The 21813-nt window shown below is 38.3% G+C and overlaps 1 protein-coding gene across 2 annotated transcripts in view; it reads left to right on the forward strand.

Moving 5' to 3' along the window:
• Positions 1–21813, forward strand: part of LOC121301838 (speckle-type POZ protein-like) — an 87971-nt gene that overhangs the window by 24869 nt on the left and 41289 nt on the right. For both annotated transcript variants that reach the window (XM_041231471.1, XM_041231469.1), the window contains exons 2-5: positions 5390–5466; positions 17482–17651; positions 18550–18671; positions 19208–19359. In XM_041231471.1, coding sequence (XP_041087405.1) covers positions 17574–17651; positions 18550–18671; positions 19208–19359 — 352 coding nt within the window. In that variant the 5' untranslated portion in view covers positions 5390–5466; positions 17482–17573. The remainder of the gene's footprint in view (positions 1–5389; positions 5467–17481; positions 17652–18549; positions 18672–19207; positions 19360–21813) is intronic.

Consider the following 21813-nt stretch of genomic DNA (forward strand, 5'->3'; position numbering starts at 1 on the left):
CCTAAGTAGACCAGTATTTCAGAACAACTATAAAGCCTAAAAACAGTGGTACTTGCTTCCTTACTAAAACAGAGTGCTGTCATTTGTTAAAGGCAAGCATGCAGCATCCCCCTGCAGTTGACGTTATGGCAAAGCTTTGCTAAGTTATACGGATGTGGAAGTCGATTAGAAACGGCCCCAAAACTCGTTTACCCAAGGGCATCTGGCATACTTTAATAAGGGCAATGTATGCAGCACGTTCGTTGTCGTGTTATTTGTCTCATCCAATAATTTATTTTGTTAGTACCGAGTCAAAACAAAGAAAACGTGCCTATTCGGGTCTAAAATTCCAACTGCGAAAAAGTAAGTAGCAGTTTGAAGCGAGGCTGCTGGGCTAGTTCGTTATAGTACTGTTTTAATTTGCTGACAGGAATGCTTTTTGCCTGTGCTGGCTTTCCAATTTGGTTTCTGAAAACTGTTAATTTTACATTCTGTTCAACAGCCTCTGTAGTAGCCTTTTGTTTTAATATGCGATTCTGAAGCTAAATAGCGATAGATCGTATTTTCTCCAAAGGCACGTTAAGATATGCAAAACAGTTACCTCCATCTGCATGTACAGTTTCTTTGGGGAATATCGTGACACGATCAATCACTGAAATATACTTTGCCTTTTTTGCTTTGTCTTTCATTTCTGCTATTTTACCTCTAATGCTGAAAACTAGATGTTAGCTACCTAAATCAGAAAAGTTCTCTTACGTAGTTTGCATCACTTGTGCTGTGCAGTAGTTCATTTAAACAAGGTTTTTTTTTTTCCTCTCCGTACTTGTACAGTATGCATTGGCCGCTAAAAGACATGAATTTCGCGGTATCCTGAGAAGTGTTGTATCCTGACATGAGTGTATCGTTACACTCCTGCTGTGCACATGCTGCTACTGTAGTATTTTAGAACGGCTCTAGTTCTTATGAGAGGATCAGAATCTAGCATGGCAATTAAACACTTACTGTGTCTTGTAACTAGTCTGAATGTGGACACTTTTTACTGAAGTTATTGAGTACACTTGGTTCAGGGTCCCTCATTTTGATGTAGGGAGTGCTGTATGTTGTTACCTGCATTCTCTGGTATGCTGTATCTCAACGGCAGCAATGCCTGTGCAGAATCGGTGGTGCTGCTTCCTCTCCAGTAGAATCCACACAAGCAAGCACCTGAAATATGATCCCCAAGGAAATTAATTGTATTCCTGCTGTAAAGAAGCAGACAGTGAACTCTGACATCCTGATACTATACATGTTTTGTGTCAGAACAGATGTAAAACTTGTGATGGTTTTTATTAAGGACTTCTGTATGTGTTGGTGAATCATTCCCTTCAGAGATTAGAAACTGTTTGAGATACAATAGAGAAAAAAACATTTGCAGGGTAATGTATGTAAACCCCTATGGGGAATATTAAACAGTGACGTGCATCTTGATCTTTGTTCTGATGTGACTTAGATGTATTGTAGACCTTTTTAGCACCTTAGGGAGTGCTGATAAATGTGTGTGTGTGTGTGTGTGTTTTTGTGTGTTTTTAACCGCTTATACAGTATAGTGTTCCACATTTTTGTTTTTTTAATTACCGGGAATTTTTCCGGAGTTTATTTTACATTTATTAAAATAGTAAAAATGTGTTTTTAATTTAAACATCAGGAAAAAATCGGGAATAAATATCTCGGTGTACACACTTTAATATATGTGGAGTATGATATGTAGCAGTTCTGGTTTCTGATTAAGTTTATTGTCTCTTGCATGTATGATTAGGCAGAATCTGTGCAAATCGAGGCCATATTTCCCAAGTTACCTGTACTTTGGTAATGTTTGGCCGGTCACAGTCAAGGTATGTACGTGACATCAGCACAAAACAAGAATATTGACAGAACTGGATGGTCCAAAGCATTGGGAAACGCATCAAAAATCACACTGGACATTTCCCATCAACGTTTTACATAGGTTTACCAACTAAAACATCATAATTTTCTGTCAAATACTTACGATTAAGATTGTTGACGTTAAGCAGTGTTTAGCTGATGGACAGTACTGTCGTACAAAGTTGCCAGTACGTACCCCTCTGCAATAAACAGTGGCTGTCGAGCGAAGCACAGAGCTTGATAAATTTATTAACACCGCCATTCTGCATTTTTTTTTTTTTTTTGTGATTTGTGTGTGTAAAAGCTGCTGAAATGGATTTCTTGTCTCTCAGTTCACTTTCTTGTTTTAGTTTAATGTGGCGCTTGCTTTCGGTATGTTCTTTTATTATCAGCACGAACATGTAGCTCAATGCAGCAGTATTTGCAACACTATGCATCCTCTGCCTCATCTCGCCCACTTTTGCTATTATGCCTTTTTGGATATTTTTTTGTTTTCTTTTGAATATTCATAAACTGATTTACATTTTCTCCCCATTTCTCATCCACACAAAATATTATATTTCCTTAAGTATTTCAATTTATTTTTTGATCAAGCTAGTGACGATGCCCAGCAAATCGGACTTTGATTGGCCATTGGCCAACAGAATCGGGTGATAGTGTTTGTAAAACAACAGAGAACCAACCAATCACGTTCAATGTTGCATGTTATTTCATCCTCTGTCTAAAAGTATGTGCTGTATCCCAGGATACAGGGTAGAGCTGCTTATTACAATGTTGCAGTCAAAATAAAACAGCATTTTAATCAAATATTGTGTATTTCCTAAAAAATAGTACCAGGAAAATAATGATAGTAGACAAAAAAAAGTTTAAAAAAAAAAAAATAAATAAATCCTGAAATTTTTTGGTAAAATGATAGAAACCAGAAATGCAGAACTCATAAGTACAGTGTCTATAGAAAGTCTACACCACCTTTTCAAAATTTTCAGCTTTTGTTGCCTTATAACCTGGAATTTAAAATGCATTGTTTTTTTTTCTTTTTTTTCTGTTTATCTACGCATCATTGTAGAATACAAAATATTCTAGAAATTTGTAGAAAATTAATTTAAATTAAAAATTGAAATAGCTTGGTTGGATAAGTGTCCACCCCCCTTGTAATAGCAATCCTAAATTAGCTCAGGTGTAACCAATTGCCTTCAGAATCACACACCAAGTTAACTGACCTGTTAAATTGTAGTGATTCACATGATTTCAGGATAAATTTAGCAGTTCCTGTAGGTTCCCTCTGCTGGGTGGTGCATTTCAAAGCAAAGACTCAACCATGAGCACCAAGGCGCTTTCAAAAGAACTCCGGGACAAAGTTGTTGAAAGGCACTGATCTGGTGATGGATGTAAAAAACTATGAAAGGCCTTGAATATGCCTTGGAGCACGGTCAAGACGATTATTAAGAAGTGGAAGGTGTATGGCACACCAAGACCCTGCCTAGATTAGGCCGTCCGTCCAAACTGGATGACTGAGCAAGAAGGAGACTGATCAGAGAGGCTACCAAGAGGCCAATGGGAACTTTGCAAGAGCTACAGGCTTTTATGGCCACGACTGGTCAAAGTGTGCATGTGACAACAATATCCCAAGCACTCCACAAATCTGGCCTGTATGGTAGGATGGCAAAAAGGAAGCCATTACTCAAGAAAGCCTACCTTGAATTCCATTTTGAAGTATGCACAAAACATTCAGGAGATTCTGTAGCCATGTTATAAAACAAAAATTGAACTTTTTGGTACAAACCCAATACAGCGCATCACCCAAAGAACACCATCCCTACTGTGAAGCATGGTGGTGGCAGAAGCATGTTATGGGGATGTTTCTCATCGGCAGGCACTGGGGTACTTGTCAGGATAGAAGGGAAAATGAATAGAGCAAAGTACAGAGAAGTCCTTTAGGAAAACCTGCTGCCCTCTGTAAGAAAGCTGAAACTGGGATGGAAGTTCACCTTTTAGCATGACAACCACCCAAAGCACACAGCCAATGCTACGCTGGAGTGGCTAAGGAACAAAAAGGTAAATGTCCTTGATTGGCCCAGTCAGAGCCCCGACCTAAATCCAATCGAAAATTTATGGCATGACTTGAAGGTTGCTGTCCATCAACGCTCCCCAAGGAACTTGACAGAACTTGAACAGTTTTGTAAAGAAAAATGGTCAAATATCGCCAAATCTAGTAAATCGTTTAGTTAAGTGGATTGTATAAATTAGCTAGCTAGGTAGTCTAATGCATTTTGTATTTCGCTGTTATGACCAGAAAACATTATTGCCACAAGGACACTAATGTTAAGGCAGTCTCACATGAGATGCGTGAGAGTTGACAGGTATGCTTATGTTATTGCTGCTGTTATTATGGTATTTCTGTATGTCTCCTGATAGGAAGGTATTTTTTACATAGCCTAATGTTTATTTAACAAAATTGTTAAAGTTGTTGTGTTAGGTAAGTATTTTAAAATAAAGTTCAGAATTTATTGCAATTGCAATAATTGTCACATTGCATTATTTCACATTTAATGTACGTCTCATTTTGAATGGGAGTCGGCGGGCGGGGGGGGGAGCAACTATTCGATTAGTCAACCTCAACAGCTGTGGAATTATCGATAGTCTCTATCTAAACTTTTTTCCCCTTACCAGTGTGGAGTATGTTGTGTAGATAAGTGTTAAAAAAATCCTCATTTAAGTGCATGAAACTCTGAGGTACAGACACAACAAAATGTGAAACAAGTTCAAGGGGGTGTAGACTTTCTATAGGCACTGTATATATTACAGTTTTGTCCATCCAGATTGTTTTATCATTTTATTATTGTTTACCATATCAGTGACAGAGAAGACAGGTTGTTTCCGGGTATTGCCAAATAAGTCGACTGTGCAGCACTTGATAGTGATAATGTGATTCTTATTTATTTATTTATTGTAGTTTCCAAATCATAGAGATCAAACACTATCAGATTTGACACACAGATGTACAGTGTTTCCAATATAATGACCATTTGATGCCCATGTAAGCTTTCTCTTGCATGTAGACACATCATCATAATATTTTTTGACAAGCGCTACAATACTGCGTTTCCTTCTGCTGCTGGGGTTGACTTTCAAACTATTTGAGATCACACAAGTCTTTCGATTTGCAGCACGTCAGGATCAGTTTCAAATGAAGTTTCCAAATGAACTTCCTGTGCAAGAGTCACTTTAAAATCTTTGACTGACTGAAACCATATATTTTTTAAGCAGAACATGAAAGCTGGTGGATTCATTTATAAATAGCACTTTTACAAAAACCTTATACATAGAGGCAATCTTGGACTTTTGTACAATGTCCCGTTGCAGATTGGATTGTAGGCTGCAGATGGAACTGGCTGCAGCCCTAGTTTGATAGTGGAACAAGATGAGATTGAGTTTGCATACTTGTTTTGTGGAGCAGATGGACATGTGGAGGAGGTATAACTTGTATTTTGCTGTTTCCTGTTTTCAGATTGGTGGCCAGGTGGAAGAACTTGGCCAGCAGTGGCTGAATTTCCACGCACAGATGTCCGAAGACCTTTGATCAGGGTAAGGAGAGGGCAAGGAGGGGCTACGTGTTTCTGGGATCCAAAATCTACAGTAAGGAAGGGTTTTTCACTTCCCTTTCTCCAAAGAAGAATCACACATACTAATGTGGTAACGATGCAATCAGAAACCAATTACCTATTGAAATATCAGACAAGTGGTAATCAACAATAGCCAATGCATTGAGAAAACTTTCTATTCAAAAGCAAATGTGCAGACTCTTCACAAAGTCATTGAAATACAACTGAGAACATGATGGTACCATAAAGGAGGATCCAGATAGGGCACCAGAGTGATGAGTGTTATAATGTGGATTGTGAAATAAAAGCCACGACGATCAATAATTGATTCATTGTTAAATTGTTGCATCTTTACAGTTAATGAATGGACCATCTGCAGTGGTTGCCTTAACATTTTGGGTCGAATTACACACATCAGTGTATGGCATTTACAACTGAACCATACCATTATTTTTGTTGCCACACAGACTCCAAAATCACTAATCTTGGACAACCTTGCCTAAAGTAATGTTATGTAATGTCCCAGATTTGTGCTAATTAGGCCACGACTAATTAACCATTATGAGCCATGAAACGGTATATATACCTATAGTTAAGGTTTGAACGAAGGTACTGTTTAAAGTCAATTTTACAACCGGTCCAAAAGTGGGGTAAAACACCGTCAATGTGCCTGAACGTTTTTCTGCGTGGTCGGATTGATAGGTTCCACAAGCCCTGTGAATGGAGAAGCATTTGGTTGAATACTTTTTGAGATACAGAGTGGCGTAGAAATTATTAAGATGCTTTTTAATACACCTTTATCTCAAAAAGTATAGCAGATTAAGGAACCATGCTAGGCACACACATAGTCCCGGGGGTGCAGATGTGCAACAGAGTATTCATAATTTTTTTTGGGGGGGGGAGGGTCCTAGTTTTACAGAAATTGAACCCCAAAGATAACGGTCTGACTTCACTGCTGCCTGACGTCATTGCTAGGCAGTGACTTACGACCATTCCATTGCACTGAACAGGGAGACGTGGCGTATATAGTTCAACACACGTGGGCCCCATCTGTGTTTCTGTCTGGATTAAAATAGGTACTCCGTGATATTGTTTTTTGTGTCTGTGCCTTCAACATTGGGGAAACTAATAATCCATTTTTCTAATTTAGGATATGTGATTTTCTTTCCCCCCCTTCTCACTTTTGTTATGGTACGGTCAGGAGTTCAGTGATGCAGTCTCTGCTTTTAAATAATAAAAGGTGAATAATGAAAATGACCCTGTGTATAGTGTTACTTACTTATTATACAATTAAGATTCAATTAAACTGGTGCTGACGCAACCTCTAGCTGGAGCTATTACAGCAATTGCAAGCAACGACACTGTTACAGTACAGATTTCTTTCTTTCAGAGTTAGTTTATTATTAGTTTATTAAAACGATATGATATTGCAATTAATACAGCACTTGCCAGTTTCAAGCATGACAGTGTTATAATTGATAGGAAAACATTTAAAATTCTGGCAATTGAGTTCCGCACAAGGAAAACCATCATCCATGATCACTTATGTTGCCTGAATACAAACAGATGAGCAATGGTTTCAGTGTAATAAGCATTGTACACAGTGCATCAGACTGCCTAAAAACCTGCATGATTCTTACATGATCTTTCTAGAGAGAGTGGACAAAGCCATACAACATGAAGAATCGCTGCCCCTCAGCACTACTGTTCAAATTTTTCCCCACCTATCCAGCCTCAGGTACAGTCGTTGCTGCCCCACCTCTCCAGCCTCTGGGGCAGAGATTAACATTTTTTACATTTGATTTGGCTTCAATAAATCTGGCTTTTAAAAAAAAAAAAGATAATTAACATAATTAAACTCGAAATGCACATGCAATCATCTTTATCGTTTGCCAGCTTACTTTGCCTGGTTAGTTGAATCATTTCAGACTAGTTTGAAGGGTAGTTAGTCTTCATTGTTATATAATGAAGGTATGTGGCCCTCTCAAATGTTTCGAGTCTAATTTGGCTCATAGTCACACAGCTCTTTCTAGTGCTACATGTAAAATAATGAGATGTAGAGCATTGTGGTCAGTCTCAGAAAACGAGACTTGCAGAAGAGAGATACCATAAAGTTCAAATAAATCACTGCCTGGGGGAGCCCTACTTACAGAGCAGAGTGGCTCACTAGTTTCAGGATACTGGGAGAAGAATTTTTTAAATGAGCATATTACTAAACGGGAACGATCAGAGCCAGGGTTTTTAAATCTGCAAATTTAAAATGTTAGCTCTCCTTTTTTTAATTTTTTTTTTTTTTATTATTCTGTGTAATTCTGTAGGGCTATTCTTAGACTTGAAGGTGCAGATTAGCAGTAGCTATGGCCAATGCTGTCAGGCAGTGGTTGCAATTTCTAAATTACTGTTTTCTTTGTTTATGACAAGTCTGTGTTACTGTGCTTCTCTCATGAGTTCAGTTTTTGTAGCCTGCCACTGATACACCCAACTATTGAAATTGTTGTATTTTTTATGTTCGTCTTGTTTGACTGCTGGGAAGAAGAGTTGCCATGTGATTACACTTGGTCTATGTCCTTCAGGATTCACCTGTTAGTTTGCTGTTCAGTTAAGGAAGGATAGTAAAGCTTTTGTTTTATTAAAGGGCAGTCTGTGTTGGAGGATGTGGCTGTAGAGCTGGACTGTTCTGGTCTTTGCTAACTCCTTTCCCCCTGCACGGAGAAAAGACCATCTAGAGCAGAGATCTGGGTGGGAATAACAGACTGCAGCTTTAGGGAATGTGTATCCACATTGCTTTGAACTTTTTGAGGATATTGGAAATGAGAAATTACAAGTTTTATAAAGATTTAATAAAACGTCTATAAAGAGGATAGTGACTGCAACATTTAAGATTAAACAGGACTCTACAAACCTAATAAATCCCTTTTGATTTCTGAATGCGCATGGGGAAACCCTGCTAGGGTCTCAAAGATAGTTGTTAGACTTTAATAATACTTTTTAAACTAAGGCTAAGTGATGTGGTCCGATAGTTTACTTTCCTGACCTCTGGAGACCTTGGTTCAAGTGAAATTAGTTGTTTTAGGTTCGCAAGTGGGTACATTTCTGTGGAAACAATAACCCAAACTTAGAATGAAGACAGAGGAAGCCAGTTGGGTGCTGTGACTGTCGTCACTATAAAAGCTTTTAATAATAAAAATGATTAAATTGGAGATCATCTGAAAAGACCTGTTACCGAATAGACTGGATGGCAAACAGACAAGCTGAAAGAAAAACAGCTGTGAGCTTGGATTAAACTTTCCATACTGTCACAGGTTGCTTAGCAACTCTTTAAATCTGTAGAAACTGAAAGTTGGAGCCAGCTTGTTGCACCCTAATTACTTTAGGGTAATATCTGGGGTTGCAAGCTATTCTTGGTGACCTGAAGTCTCCAGTGGCATGATTTGAATGAAATAGCTAACAGTGATCACTTGCCTCAGGTACTTCCTTGCCATTTTAAATGGCAGCAAAACGCAAGGAACGAACCACCACCAAAAAAAAAAAAAAAAATTAATATATATATATATATATATATATATACACACACACACACACACACACACACACACACACACACACACACATTATAATAATAATCTTAACGGTTGTGTGGTTACCATCGTTTTATGTAGCGTTCTAATTTCTGTTGTCATGGTAACTGCAGAACATTTTGTTCCCTGGTCCCCTTACTACGTTTCTGTTTGTTTGTAATCTTAAAGTGAATTTGTTGGAATTTTTAAATACATATCTAGGCATTAAAGTATTTGATTGGTCTGTCATTGTTTTCTTCATTGAGATGAAAAAAGCATGAAGCAAAAAATAAATTAAAAATAATTCAGTGTTGCCTGCAGTATAAACGGATCTCTGTACAGTTTCTCCAGCTTATTTTTTATACTTAGCAAGGTGGAATTGGAAGTCTAAGATTCTTATTGTCTCGGTGTGCAGGGAAATAAACTGACTTGAGACATTTATTCCATCTTCCTTGTGTGATGCTGTCAGGATTATCTGCGTCTATGCTAGATATTTCAGATTTCTTCCATCTTCCTTGTGCAACACTGTCGGGATTATCTGCGTCTATACTAGATATTTCAAATTTATTCCATCTTCCTTGTGCAACACTGTCAGGGAATTGTGTCTGCTAGATATTTCACCCAAGTGCTGCTGCTTCTCCTCATTAGACACCCAGTAGTGGACTGTGTAAACTGCTGATTCTGCTGATCAGCTGCTTAGCAATGAGGGCAGCACCACACAAAGCTGCGTGCTCTTACTGGATCTCAAATTCCCCATTTCCTAAGGGATTACTTTATTTTCTGAGTGGAAATAAACGGCGTCTCCTTGCCTTACAATCCTCAGTACCTACAGCAGGTTCATCATTTACTTTGGGTCCCTTTTTAAATCCCTTGTATGATGTGATTTTTTTTAACACTGATTATCCACATATCACAAATTTGTGACAGTGAATTTGAATGATAGGAAGTACCATCTCAGCTGGAAGGTAATGAATGTGGTGTATAGCAGGAGATGTGTTTATTTTCACCCAGTACCTTGTCTGCTTAGTGCGAAGTTTTAATTTACTGCAATACAGATTATTTAAGAATGGAAAAACAATTCACAAGAGATGAGGACATTCAATCTTCAGCACTCGTCTGGTTCCTAGTAGCTGGTTGATTCCAAAGTCATTTCTTAAAGAGCATGGCTAGGCTACCCATTCCATACCTTCACCCGCTCTGTGTAAAGAAGTGTCTTTTACCCTCTGTCCTAAGTCTCGTTTTCATTTCTAACTGTACTTTAATCCTGGTTTCTGTGTGGCCAGGGGTGTAGTGCTGGGGGGGTTGCGGGGGAGCCCCCCCTCACTTTTCTTGGGCAGGGATAGCACCGCTTCAGTGCTTCATGTGTAGAATATTGAACTGTATTGCTGCTATTAATATAAGGAGATAGGTATACATACGTATAACCCATACAAATAAGCAAAGAATACAATAGCCGTAAGAAACCCTTGTGAGATAAATAATGAGTTTGAATATAGAGTGCCTCTGGTCTGGAACACCAGGTTTGAATAATGTAGACAGGTGAAGGGAACCTGTATTAACGCTGTGCTAAGGTGTCAGCGTTTGACAATTAGATGTAAATAATGTAGCTAAACATTTATTTAAAAATTAAAACTCGATCGGAACAAGCAAATAAAGGATCCCTGTGGCCTTGCACATCTTTTTTTGCAAATAGATGCACTTCTATTTCAAAATCTTAGTCTCATTCACTCTTAAGCAGCTGCAGTAGGACTGTGAGGCGTGCTGATTCTGGACCAAACCATTCAATATATATGGGAAGGGGGAGTGTTACGCATAGTAGTAATAATAACAGTGACGCTGTTTTAAGCATGTGTGTATTAGTGTGAAACTGGTTGTGAAAATATGTACAGTATTTATCTTTAATATAAATAGCTGTAAGTCTAGATGCTTTACAATAATACCTCAATACCTGATTGTCTGAATTTGTAATCAACTGGTACACTTGTTAGCCCTTTTAAATACCGTCACTACTAGTGATAAACATCATTCCAAAACAGTGCTACTCCAGAATTCACAAAACTGGATACCCAGTATTGTACATGCCCGGTCTGTAGCTGGTGCAGAGAAATAACACATCTCGTGGAAAGCTGTAGTTCTGTGAATCGCTAACAGCAAACAGTGGAGCATTTCCCTGCGGGCCAGTCAGCTTTGTAAAAATGCAAAACCTTTCCACACAGTCCTTTTGAAGAGCTCAGCCAGTGCATTTGCATTTTAAATAGGAAAAGGCATAATTACACGCGAGGGCCCCTCCACCCCCTTCCTGCCTCCCTCCCAAATGGAACCTGACTCTTTTGAGGAACACAAATTTCGACTTGTGTTCAAGGGGAAATGAATTGATTTATATTCAGTTATGATTCTGATGCACGTATTTACATGTCTGAGGGTTAGTGGCTTGTTTTCTGATGACGAGCTGTCTGTGTGTATACCAATGCTGAGGAATCTTTTGTATTTCATACAAATAACTGCAGTGTCGTTGCTTGGGGATTGTGGGGAAGCTTGGAGAATAAAGCTACTTGCATTGAAGAAATGAACATGCTTTGTTCTCTTTAATAGCTCGCTGTTTAGAAAAGTCAGACCAGGTTGTGTGAGTGATTGTTTGTGCTGCTGGTTTAATACTGTATGCAAATCTACTACAACCGTTTTTGTATTTTGAAATTTGTCATATTTGGATTAGGGCTGTCACTTTGTACTATTAATACAATCAATAATTATATTCTGTCTACTCTTCTATTGGTGAAAGTTGTACAGAGATCAACATTATTTTAAGATGTAAATATTCCTATTAAAATGTCTTGTTTTGCACGTCATATACTGTGTATTTTCAGTCGCTTTTTTTTTTTTTTTACTCATTACGCACATACGCAATACATAACTACACCAACGTCTTTTAACGTGCAGTGCATGTGTGAGAGACGAGAATTTGTTGATGATGATTCTGTTGCGAGGCAGCTTAAGGACAGATTAAAACGATGAACTGGCAAAAAAAAAATAAAAAAATACTTCAGGAATTTCCCTGGTTACGTTAAAACGTGTATTGTGAGATTTGCATGAAAGCAGGGCCAGTTGTTGCAGTGAAAACAGATTTTCTTTCTGGAACTAACCATTTTAAGAGCCTTCGTGAAGAAGCACAGTGAAAGCAGAAAACACAGAAGTGCTAGGGACTACGTTATTGCAAAGAGTTATGCCAACCCAGACACCAGTAGCCAGGTCAGTGGTTCATGCTGCTCAAGTAAATGAAGAAGAAAAAACATGTAGTGAATTAAAAATGAAATTCAGTGCTGCTTACAGATTCTGAATATGAGACGTGCAATTGTATATCAGGGACTCACAATCCGTGGCCCGTTTATCGTCTGACTGCGGCCCAGTGTACTTATTCCATTTCACTTATGAATATATGTAACTATTTTTTAAAACTTTTTATTAACTTGTTTTTTGTCATTTTTCACGTAAAAAGCAGCACACCTTTTTAATTTGTACAGCGGAGTGTAATTACTTCTCATCAACTTAAGTCTACAACTAATTTCATGAGTCTTCCTCTTTTCTCAAATGCACAAACCCGCTGCTTTGAAAGAACCCATTCCCAACACAGGAGTCAGGCTTGTTGCTAGGGAGGTGACGTCACTGCTCTTCGCAACATTTGTAACATTGCTGCCTGGCTGCTACAGTTGAACAGCTTCGTCTGCTAAAATAAAAACCGCTTCAAGTAGATATTTAATTTGTTTTGTGTTATTTTGTAATGCGTGTGTATATGGTAACAGTACGGTATTAATGTTTTTAATTGTTTTTTGTATATTTTTGTTTGTGTATTGTACAGTACAAAATCAAATTAACAGTAATTCTAAGGGAACTTGCCTATTTATATGCCTTGGATTATTCTTTAGTACTGTGTGGCCTGCTATAGACATTAGGTTAGACTAGTTTCCTGGATGTGGTTGCTGCACACCTTTGTTCTATATCGGGTCTACTCAACCCTGGTCCTGTAGGGTTGCTGTCCTGGTTTTTGTTCCAACTATACCCTAAATTACTTAATTGGACCAATTTAGTGCTTATTAGAACATTAATTGGTCCAATTAATCAGTTTAGTTTATAGTAGCACAAAAACCAGGAGGGTCAGCAGCCCTCCAGGACCATGGTTGAGTAGCCCTGCTCTATATACTCCACTAGCCTAAGTTAAGGTTAAATTTGAGTTCTAAGTTAAGAAAACACTACAAAAAGGAAAACAAGTTCACTTTTAAAGCATCAAAGACATAAAATGACCCCATGAGGATGAGGAAGTGTTACAGCAGCACTATCTATCTGAGGACAGCTGCAGGGGAAGAATAGCACACCAGAAGACAGGCAAGGCAGAGGAAGGCAGTGTCAGACAGCATAAATGGACAGTGAGGCAGCAAACAAGTGAGTGCAAACAATACGTTTCTGTTTTGTATCATTTTAGTGCTATAAAAAACTTGTTTTTGTAATTTGTAAACAGTTGAATATGGAAACAATCAAATCACACAACGTGGTACCCAACAATTGGATTTTGCACCTAGCATCTTTGGCCTAGGAGCCGTTGGTGCCTCGGGTAAAGCGTTAGTCTGGAGCCCAGCATATTATAGAACTTGTATTTAGTAGTTTTATTAAGCAGACTCAAGCTTATATTTAATCGGATTGAGAAAATGATAAGCTTCTCATCTGGTATAAATCTAATTATTGTTGAATCCTTTTTGGCACCTCGTTATCACAATTAAAAAGGGCAAGCCAGTGGGCCTGGAATGCAGTTCGATTCCTTAACAAAAAACTCTGAATTTATGATACTGCTCAACTAACACCACTGAATGAAAAATTCTGGATTAAATCTAATGTGGATTAGCTGTGTGCAGACTCCTTGCTTATCCAGTTTCTGATGTCTATGATTGTTCATAGAGAGCTGTAGTTATTCCACAAGTAAGCATTGCCAAATAACCTGCCAGCTATTACAAGATTAAAAAAAAAAAGAAAATCAAAGAATATTCATAGGATCACTGAATATGAAGAACACACTTCTTAATGCTAGATCTCTTTTAACATTTATGGATTTTAAATATCTAATCTCTTGCTATAGATAGGGCTGTATTTTGTTCACGGTCTAAAAATAGAAGATTTTTAACATTTCACAATTTTTAAACATATTAGTTAAAGCAAAAAAAACAACAAAAAAAAAAAAAGAAAATCCCAGCGTTGTCATGTTCAGAATTGATCATTTTCTCTCTCTGTTCGAATGTGTTGTGATTTCATTGTCCCCAAGGACCTTTTCATTGGTAGACATTTTCACATTTTTTGATTGAGATTGTTTTCTCTTTCAAGTGCAAGTAAGAGAATTTAAATGCCCACTGTCCGTGTCTCTTTTAACTGCAGTGGTGCTGTGTGCCCGGATGCTGTATTATCCAGATTTTGCATTACGGGTAGGAGGTGATGTCTTTTAACTCTTTGTAGTCCTGTGTCGGACCAGGTCCAACATTACATTTTTCCCTTTCCAGTCCAATGCCGGACTCTGTCCGATATCATCAAAAAGAGTTAAAGCACAGGTCTCTAATTGTGTTTTTCTCCGGAAGAAGCCGAGAGAAACTTTCAATGACCGAATGAGACTGATGGGAGCCAAATGAAGCCGAAAAAAAAAAAGGCTGCATCTGATAAATTTTATTATTTTTCATTCTTTCCTAACATTTCTCATCACAAATAATAAAAAAATATGAAAAAATCAAGGAAAGCAGGTACTTCTGGGTAGCTAGCTATGTGAGGCTCCAAATAGGGCAACAGGATAATTAGTCGATTTAGCAAATGTTAATTTGAGGCTGGCGGAATGGAAGCCATGGCAATCAATAACCAATTCATTGATTTCTATTGCTGTGTATTTAAGCCCTTGTTACACGAATCAATTTACTAGCAACTTTTAGCGCCTGTGACCAAATCCCATGACAATTTGCCCGGTATAACAGCCCTGACAACGTATTGTCAACATTCTGGCAACTGCCTGGCAACGCAGTTGCTTAAGTGGACAGCAATCCTACTACAGGCAACAGGTTCCAGGCAATATCCAGTCAGAGCACTGGTATGTGTCACGTGATTCTGTCTGCTACAGTGAAAACAATAGTTAAAATGGACAAGAAAGCTGCTATTACTGGACTCAGGACAAATAAATACTTCTTTATAGAGTTTTATGAAGGTTGGTCAATGCTGGATGTGGGGATGTCAGTAAATTGTGTTCAATCTGTATGTGATTTTATTGGAAAGTGTTTCTCCTTAACATTAAATTTCACATTTAAAAAAAAAAAAATGAATGTATCATTTATTATAATAATTACATATTTTGAACTAGCTCCCAACACTGTACTTCCTGACCCCCCCCTTTTTTATTTTTTGTAGAAGAAAATTATGAATCAAATTAAGCTCTTCGATTAAATACTTCGTGAAAGTTATGTTAACAGTTCATAAATTCAGTGTGTCTGTATGTGTGCGTGCATGTGTGTGTGTGTACTATACTAACTGCCAGCATTCGCTGCAGGACGTACATGGAACAGTTTCCTCTTTTTAAATGAAATTGTTGTGCGGTTGCACTTAATTTAATGTACATGTCTCTTGTCGGCCCCACACACCCTATTTGTGTGATCCTCGTGTGTATTTCTCGCCCCCCAGTGTGTTACGCTTGCCGTCTGTTGCCCTTTCCCCTGTTTGCATCTTTATTCTCTGCTTAGTTCAGCGCTTATAAATGCTACTGTTGGTTAGTAGTCACTGTTGCAGAGCAAATAAAAAAGCAACACACTGAAATTTAATGTGCTTGTCTCGTGCTTCTTTGCTGAACCTGTGCGCACCAACGCCGCAATATGCTTTATTAAAGAGAGTCCCCCCCCCCCGTCCCCCCCGTTGTTATTCTCCCTCTGTCATTTTGTCTGTGATTTTGAACTCGGTGACCGTGACTGCTCTGTGATTTACTTCCAAATTTTCTGTGACAAACTCCTAGCCCTACTTTTGGCCCCTTTTTGTTTACTGGCTGCCATTTCAAACTGTTAATTTACTATTAATCTCAGAACCACGTGACATAATTCTTAAATATGATTGGATATTGCTCGGATTAAAGGCAATTTGTATCGAATGTGAGTTGACTGTTCGTTGTATGGTGTAACAGGTCAAATCCCCCGGGGTGACGTCACTGGCAACACGTTGCTACAATTTATGTTGCCAGCGCATTGATTCGTGTAACAAGTCCCTATCGCCATGCTTTGCTTGAGCTTTGGCTTGGAGGGAAGAGAGTGGCCCTGTTTATTCCCAGCAGGTCCCCTGTCTGATTTCTTTATTACTTTAGCAACATCAGGGTACTGTATTTAATTTTCTACCAAGCATGCAAGCCCTAAATTTCTGATATTAAATCATTTCCCTGAATACATATACCTTGGTGTTCATCTGTAGTACAGAGGACTGTTAAGCCAGAAAGAACATTAGCATGATGAAGGACAGGATAGATGTAAGAACATCCATCATCTTTACATATACATGCCACGCTTACAATTGTGGGGAAGTTGCAAGCACTAGGCGAAAGTTTAGTCTACTTGATTTCATTATATTTTTGAAGACTAATTAATGGCACAAATTTCAGCCTAAGCATCGTTTGTTCCCTGTTCTTGTGCAAAATGCTGCAGTTACTATAACTGCATTATACAGACAGACACAAGCCGTGCTTTATATAACACTCGGTAGTGTTGAATTAGAAAAAATACCAACAGAAACCGAAACCGTGATTTACATGAAGACATCGAGAAAGACTTCTAGTTGAGGAGTTTGTTGTTGGATTTACTACATTTCGTTTTTATGTTTTGGGACTACAAGCTTGACAAAAGTGTTGGGCATTATACTGTGTTGATGCAACTTCATATAAATAAAGGTTAATTAACTGAATATTTGCCTGCAGAATTTGAGTTATTAAAAAAAAATAAAAATATGGAAAGATTACCGTTCGACTTAATAATCCAAATCGAACAGTTTAAATTAAAATGTTGTACCGCTGTGATATACAGTTTTGTTATATGAGTGAGCACAATCTAGAGGTTTATCTACTACTATTCTGGTTGGAAGGCTGGCTGCTCTGCATGTATGTGTACCCATGTCAAGCAAAATACATTCTCACCTGCTGCAGCTGCTAGCTGCTCCAGCAAAGGCTGTGTTTTTATTCCGAAAGTATCACGCTTAAAGCAGCTCATTAAAAAATTGAACTATTGTCCTTTTTATTGGATATGCGCCCTTTCAAAATGAAAGCCGCATTAAATGAGACGGCAAACGAGAGAAGGAGGTGGTGAACTTCGTTCAAAGCAGCTGTGTGTGTTTGTGTGTGTAGACACTTAATGAATTAGTGAATCCTAGTAAATTTCAATGTTTTTTTTCATCCACAGAGGGAAGACTGCTGCATGTGTTTTTCAGTTTTGTGTTTTGTGTTTTTTTATTTTGGTGATTCGGAAGCTCCCATTCACACTCCAAGCTGGCGATGTCAAGAGTGTCGAGTCCCCCTCCTCCCGCGGACATGTCAAGCGGGCCTGTGGCAGAGAGCTGGTGTTACACGCAGGTAACTGTGGCTCTGTGCCTCTGCCTGCACAGAGCAGCAAGGCTTTTATTATTAGGGATAGTTCAAAATAACTTCCATGTTTTGCACGTCTTTCCCAAGTCTTCACAAGATTTTATCATACACCCCTACCCTCATGTAGACGTTTCGGATTGCAGTTGGCTATAATCTGAAAAACCTTTTTTTTTTTTTTTTTTTTTTTTTTTTTTTTTTTTAAATCTTTTGTATTTAGTGCGACCTGCTATTCAGTGATTATAAGGACCATCTGTATGTACATACACTGGTTTGTGTTTTTGCCCGGAGTTCAGAAGCAGTTCTTCACATATATATAATAAAAAAATGTGATGCAGTCATCTAACGTCTATCATCTAGTCATCTCAGATGGCTTGTATCAGATATTACCTGTTGACATTACGACCGAAATGGACCACTCGTCTTTACAAGCTGTATTCTGTGATTGTCGTAAGCTATATTATAGGTGATGTCCAGTGGAAATGCATATTTTCACTACTTTTAACCACTGGACATAATCAAAATATATATTTTTCACATATTAATATTTACAAACCATTTGACCACTTTATGCTGCCGGGGTGCTTTGTTCACTAAAACTCCCATTTCTTGTTTTTGCTTAAATTGACAAAAGCAAATGCAAAAGGTGGGTTTTGTGGTCACCGTTCACAGACTGTTAATGAGAAGCAGTTCTGACATCAGAACAATGTAGATATTAGTCATGAATTAAAAAAATATATATAATGAAAATCGAGATAGGAAATAGCGTTTATAATAATCAAATGTTGCTTTAGTGTTGGTTTGTTTTTTTGTAAGTCTGGTTGGCTTCTGAAGAGATGAATGCTGTTTTGATGTTACTCAGTGCCTTGTTCCCTGTCTGCTTGCACAGATTAAAGTGGTAAAGTTTTCCTACATGTGGACCATCAACAACTTCAGCTTCTGCAGGGAAGAGATGGGGGAGGTCATCAAGAGTTCAACGTTCTCCTCTGGAGCGAACGACAAGTTGAAATGGTACGCGAAGAGGGTTGCGCGTTTAGGAAGGGGCAGTAGGCATGAGTGTACGTTTGCCATGTTGTTCGTTTAACCTGCAGTATTAATATCAGTGCTGTGGAGAATGATTGTTAGATTTGTGCCTATAACTCTTAACTATAAAGGTTATGTGTACATGTCATGAAATGAATGTGCAAGCACACACTTGGCTTCCATAAAAAAAAAAAAAAAAGAGTTAGACTCCAAGACCCTGTTTAGTACAGATAACAACAAAAACCACAGAAAAGGAGAGGCACTTTAGAAAAACCCAGCGGTTCTCTCCTTGGATTTAAATGAATGCAAGGTAGATTACAAAATTAGATTTGGTTTTAAAAAAAAAAAAAACTTTTCATTGCAGGAGAAACCCAGAACTTTATGAAAATATACAGCAGGGAAGCCGATCTGGCTTTGTTTAATGTCGAGCAGTTTGAAGATGTCTCTTTTGTTGATTGTAGGCTGTTTTAAAAGCCATCTGCTGTGAAGCGTTCAGACTTGGTGACTCGCTGCTCTGCCAACAGGTGTCTGCGAGTGAACCCCAAGGGGCTGGACGAGGAGAGTAAAGACTATTTGTCTCTGTACCTGCTGCTCGTCAGTTGTCCCAAGAGCGAAGTGCGAGCCAAGTTCAAGTTCTCCATTCTCAACGCCAAAGGGGAGGAGACCAAAGCCATGGGTAAGCTGAGCTGGTGGTTGACAGCAGTAACACGTGACAACGTATTCAGATATCCGCATGCCTAGGGGTGCAGTTCATCACGAGGAGAAGTGTCCGTAAGCAGCCTAGGCCTGTGGAACGTGTTCCCGTGCTTGCCCCTCTCCCTGCCCCAGCCCTACCAAAGTCAGTGGGTTGTCAAGTGGATCGGGCAGAATGGTTCTAAAAGTTCCAAGCTGTGCTGGTACGATGTAGCAGGTTGGAACACTTGCTAACCAGTGAGATAGCGCCCTCTATTCTTGATGTTTAGTGCTGATTTTTAGTACTGGCACACAACAAGCCATAGGAAAACATTTATGCTTTAAAAAAATAATGCCAATATGAAGCCAATATGTGCTCATCACTTGGTTTATTAACTATGAGCAACGATAAAGCTGTATGTTTTGAAGTGTCTGCTCATATATTCAGAGTGGTATTATTAAGTGATTTTAATTTTTGCGGTTGGTTTATTTTTTTTAGTAGCGCACAAAATGCCGTAATAATCACCTTTAGGCTGACAGTGTCTTCTTTGGCACGTCTGAAACTTGTTAATTGTCGGGTTTTGCCACTTAATGCAGTAACAGGCATACAGTGGTGTGGAGTCATATTGGAACACCAAGATTTGTAATTGGTATGCCTTATATACCTACCTGCATGAAAACCTCTGGTTGTGAGAATTTCAATTTTCGGTCAGTAATCGGTGATATTGAAATAAAAGGCAAACTCGTGTGAAAATGTTAGACCACTTTGTTCTTTAATTAGGCATCTTTAATTAGGTATTTAAAAAGTCTCATGCTTTTTACCATTTGTGGCTGTGTTCCTTTTCTCTTACTATTTTATATGAATTGCATGCATGGTCTATTAAAGCCATGAATTAAATTAGTGATTGTCTAATTTGTCTAATTTGCCTATTTTGACAATTTTCCAAAATTCAGTTGCATTGTTTGAGTTCATATGCACAGCAAATCAAAACAGAAGCAATGGGGTGTTCTAATAAATGTGCACACTACTGTATATTTCCAGGTAAACAGGAAAGCGAATGAATCGGGTGGTGTTAGGCATTATCAGTACTGTGCTACACTCAAGCCAACAACTGCATTTCATGTTATCACACGGAGCAGCAAAACCTTTGCCTTCACTGTTGCACAGTAACTAATTTCAATGAATAAATATGTTACTCTAAAAATCAAATGCTGTATTACAGTGTTTCAAAAATAACTAAAAAACAGCACTCCATAACTGAAATCATATTCATGTATACAGTGGACCCCAGTTAATCAAAAACCCAGATTATCCAAAATTGAGTTTACTGTTTGGGATATCCCTGCGCTATTAATTTAAAACTTGAAAGTGGAAGTGTATGAGGTACACTGTTATGAAACTGTGTTTACATGGGCTAGTGGAATGAGCTGTGTAATGTCAGTTTGAGAGTTTTTCAGTGTTATACTGGATGGGCAACATAATACAGTTTAATGGGAGGGATGGCCTTACCATCACAGTTGGGCTGTATACACTGTGCTGTAATACCAGTATGTTCTATATTCTCCAGTGTTTTAGGACTGTGTTGGCAGATAACACACACATGCGTTCTATCTTGTTCTCAACTGGTGATGGCTGTCTGTGGTTGCTTGAGTTGTCTTGCCCCTTCCACTGCTTGTTAAAAACCCTAACATCTCATTTTTCTACTTTTTGTCGTTTTCATTAAATCAACCCTAACTGATGCATTAACAAAGTTTTTTGCAAAGAATATATATGTATATATATATATATACACACACACACACAGTGCTCCCTCACTATAACGCGGGTCACTCGTCTGACTAAAATACAACATAAAATAACTCCCTTTCTATAAAGCGCACACATGGTGAACTTTCCGTGAATTAACCATGTGTAAAGCGTCTCGTCTCCCGGAGAAAGCTGCAGCTCCTCTCGCAGCAAAAAAGTAAATACATTAGGAAAGATAACCATGTAATAGGCCTAATATTTATTTAGTTATAAAACGAATGCTGAGTAAGATGTCTGTGTTATAAAGTGCCAGTGCAGCTTTTCATCAGTTCAGATACTGTATCAAGAGAGACAGAAACGGAAGTTACACTGAGAAGTTGTTTACAGTTTGAACAACACCAGTACTGTATTTACTGTAGAAATATTGCATGAATCACTAGTATAGGGAATTAGGGGACATGCTGTAGGAGCATTCTATCCGATGCGCGTTATAACAGAGAGCCTTATAGCGAGGGAGCACTGTGTATATATAATATTTAAAAAAATTATAATTTGATAGTCCTTTATTTCTCCTGTTTGGTTCATGTGTACTCATTAATTTTGCTCACATACAGTGGTTGATTCAGTGAAGTGATAGTTAAGACTTTTCATTCTTTGGTTCATTTCAATCCGATGAAAAAACACAGATGAGTTGTTTCATGCATAGCATCC

Source organism: Polyodon spathula, chromosome 28, assembly GCF_017654505.1.
Source record: "Polyodon spathula isolate WHYD16114869_AA chromosome 28, ASM1765450v1, whole genome shotgun sequence".
NCBI lineage: Eukaryota > Metazoa > Chordata > Actinopteri > Acipenseriformes > Polyodontidae > Polyodon > Polyodon spathula.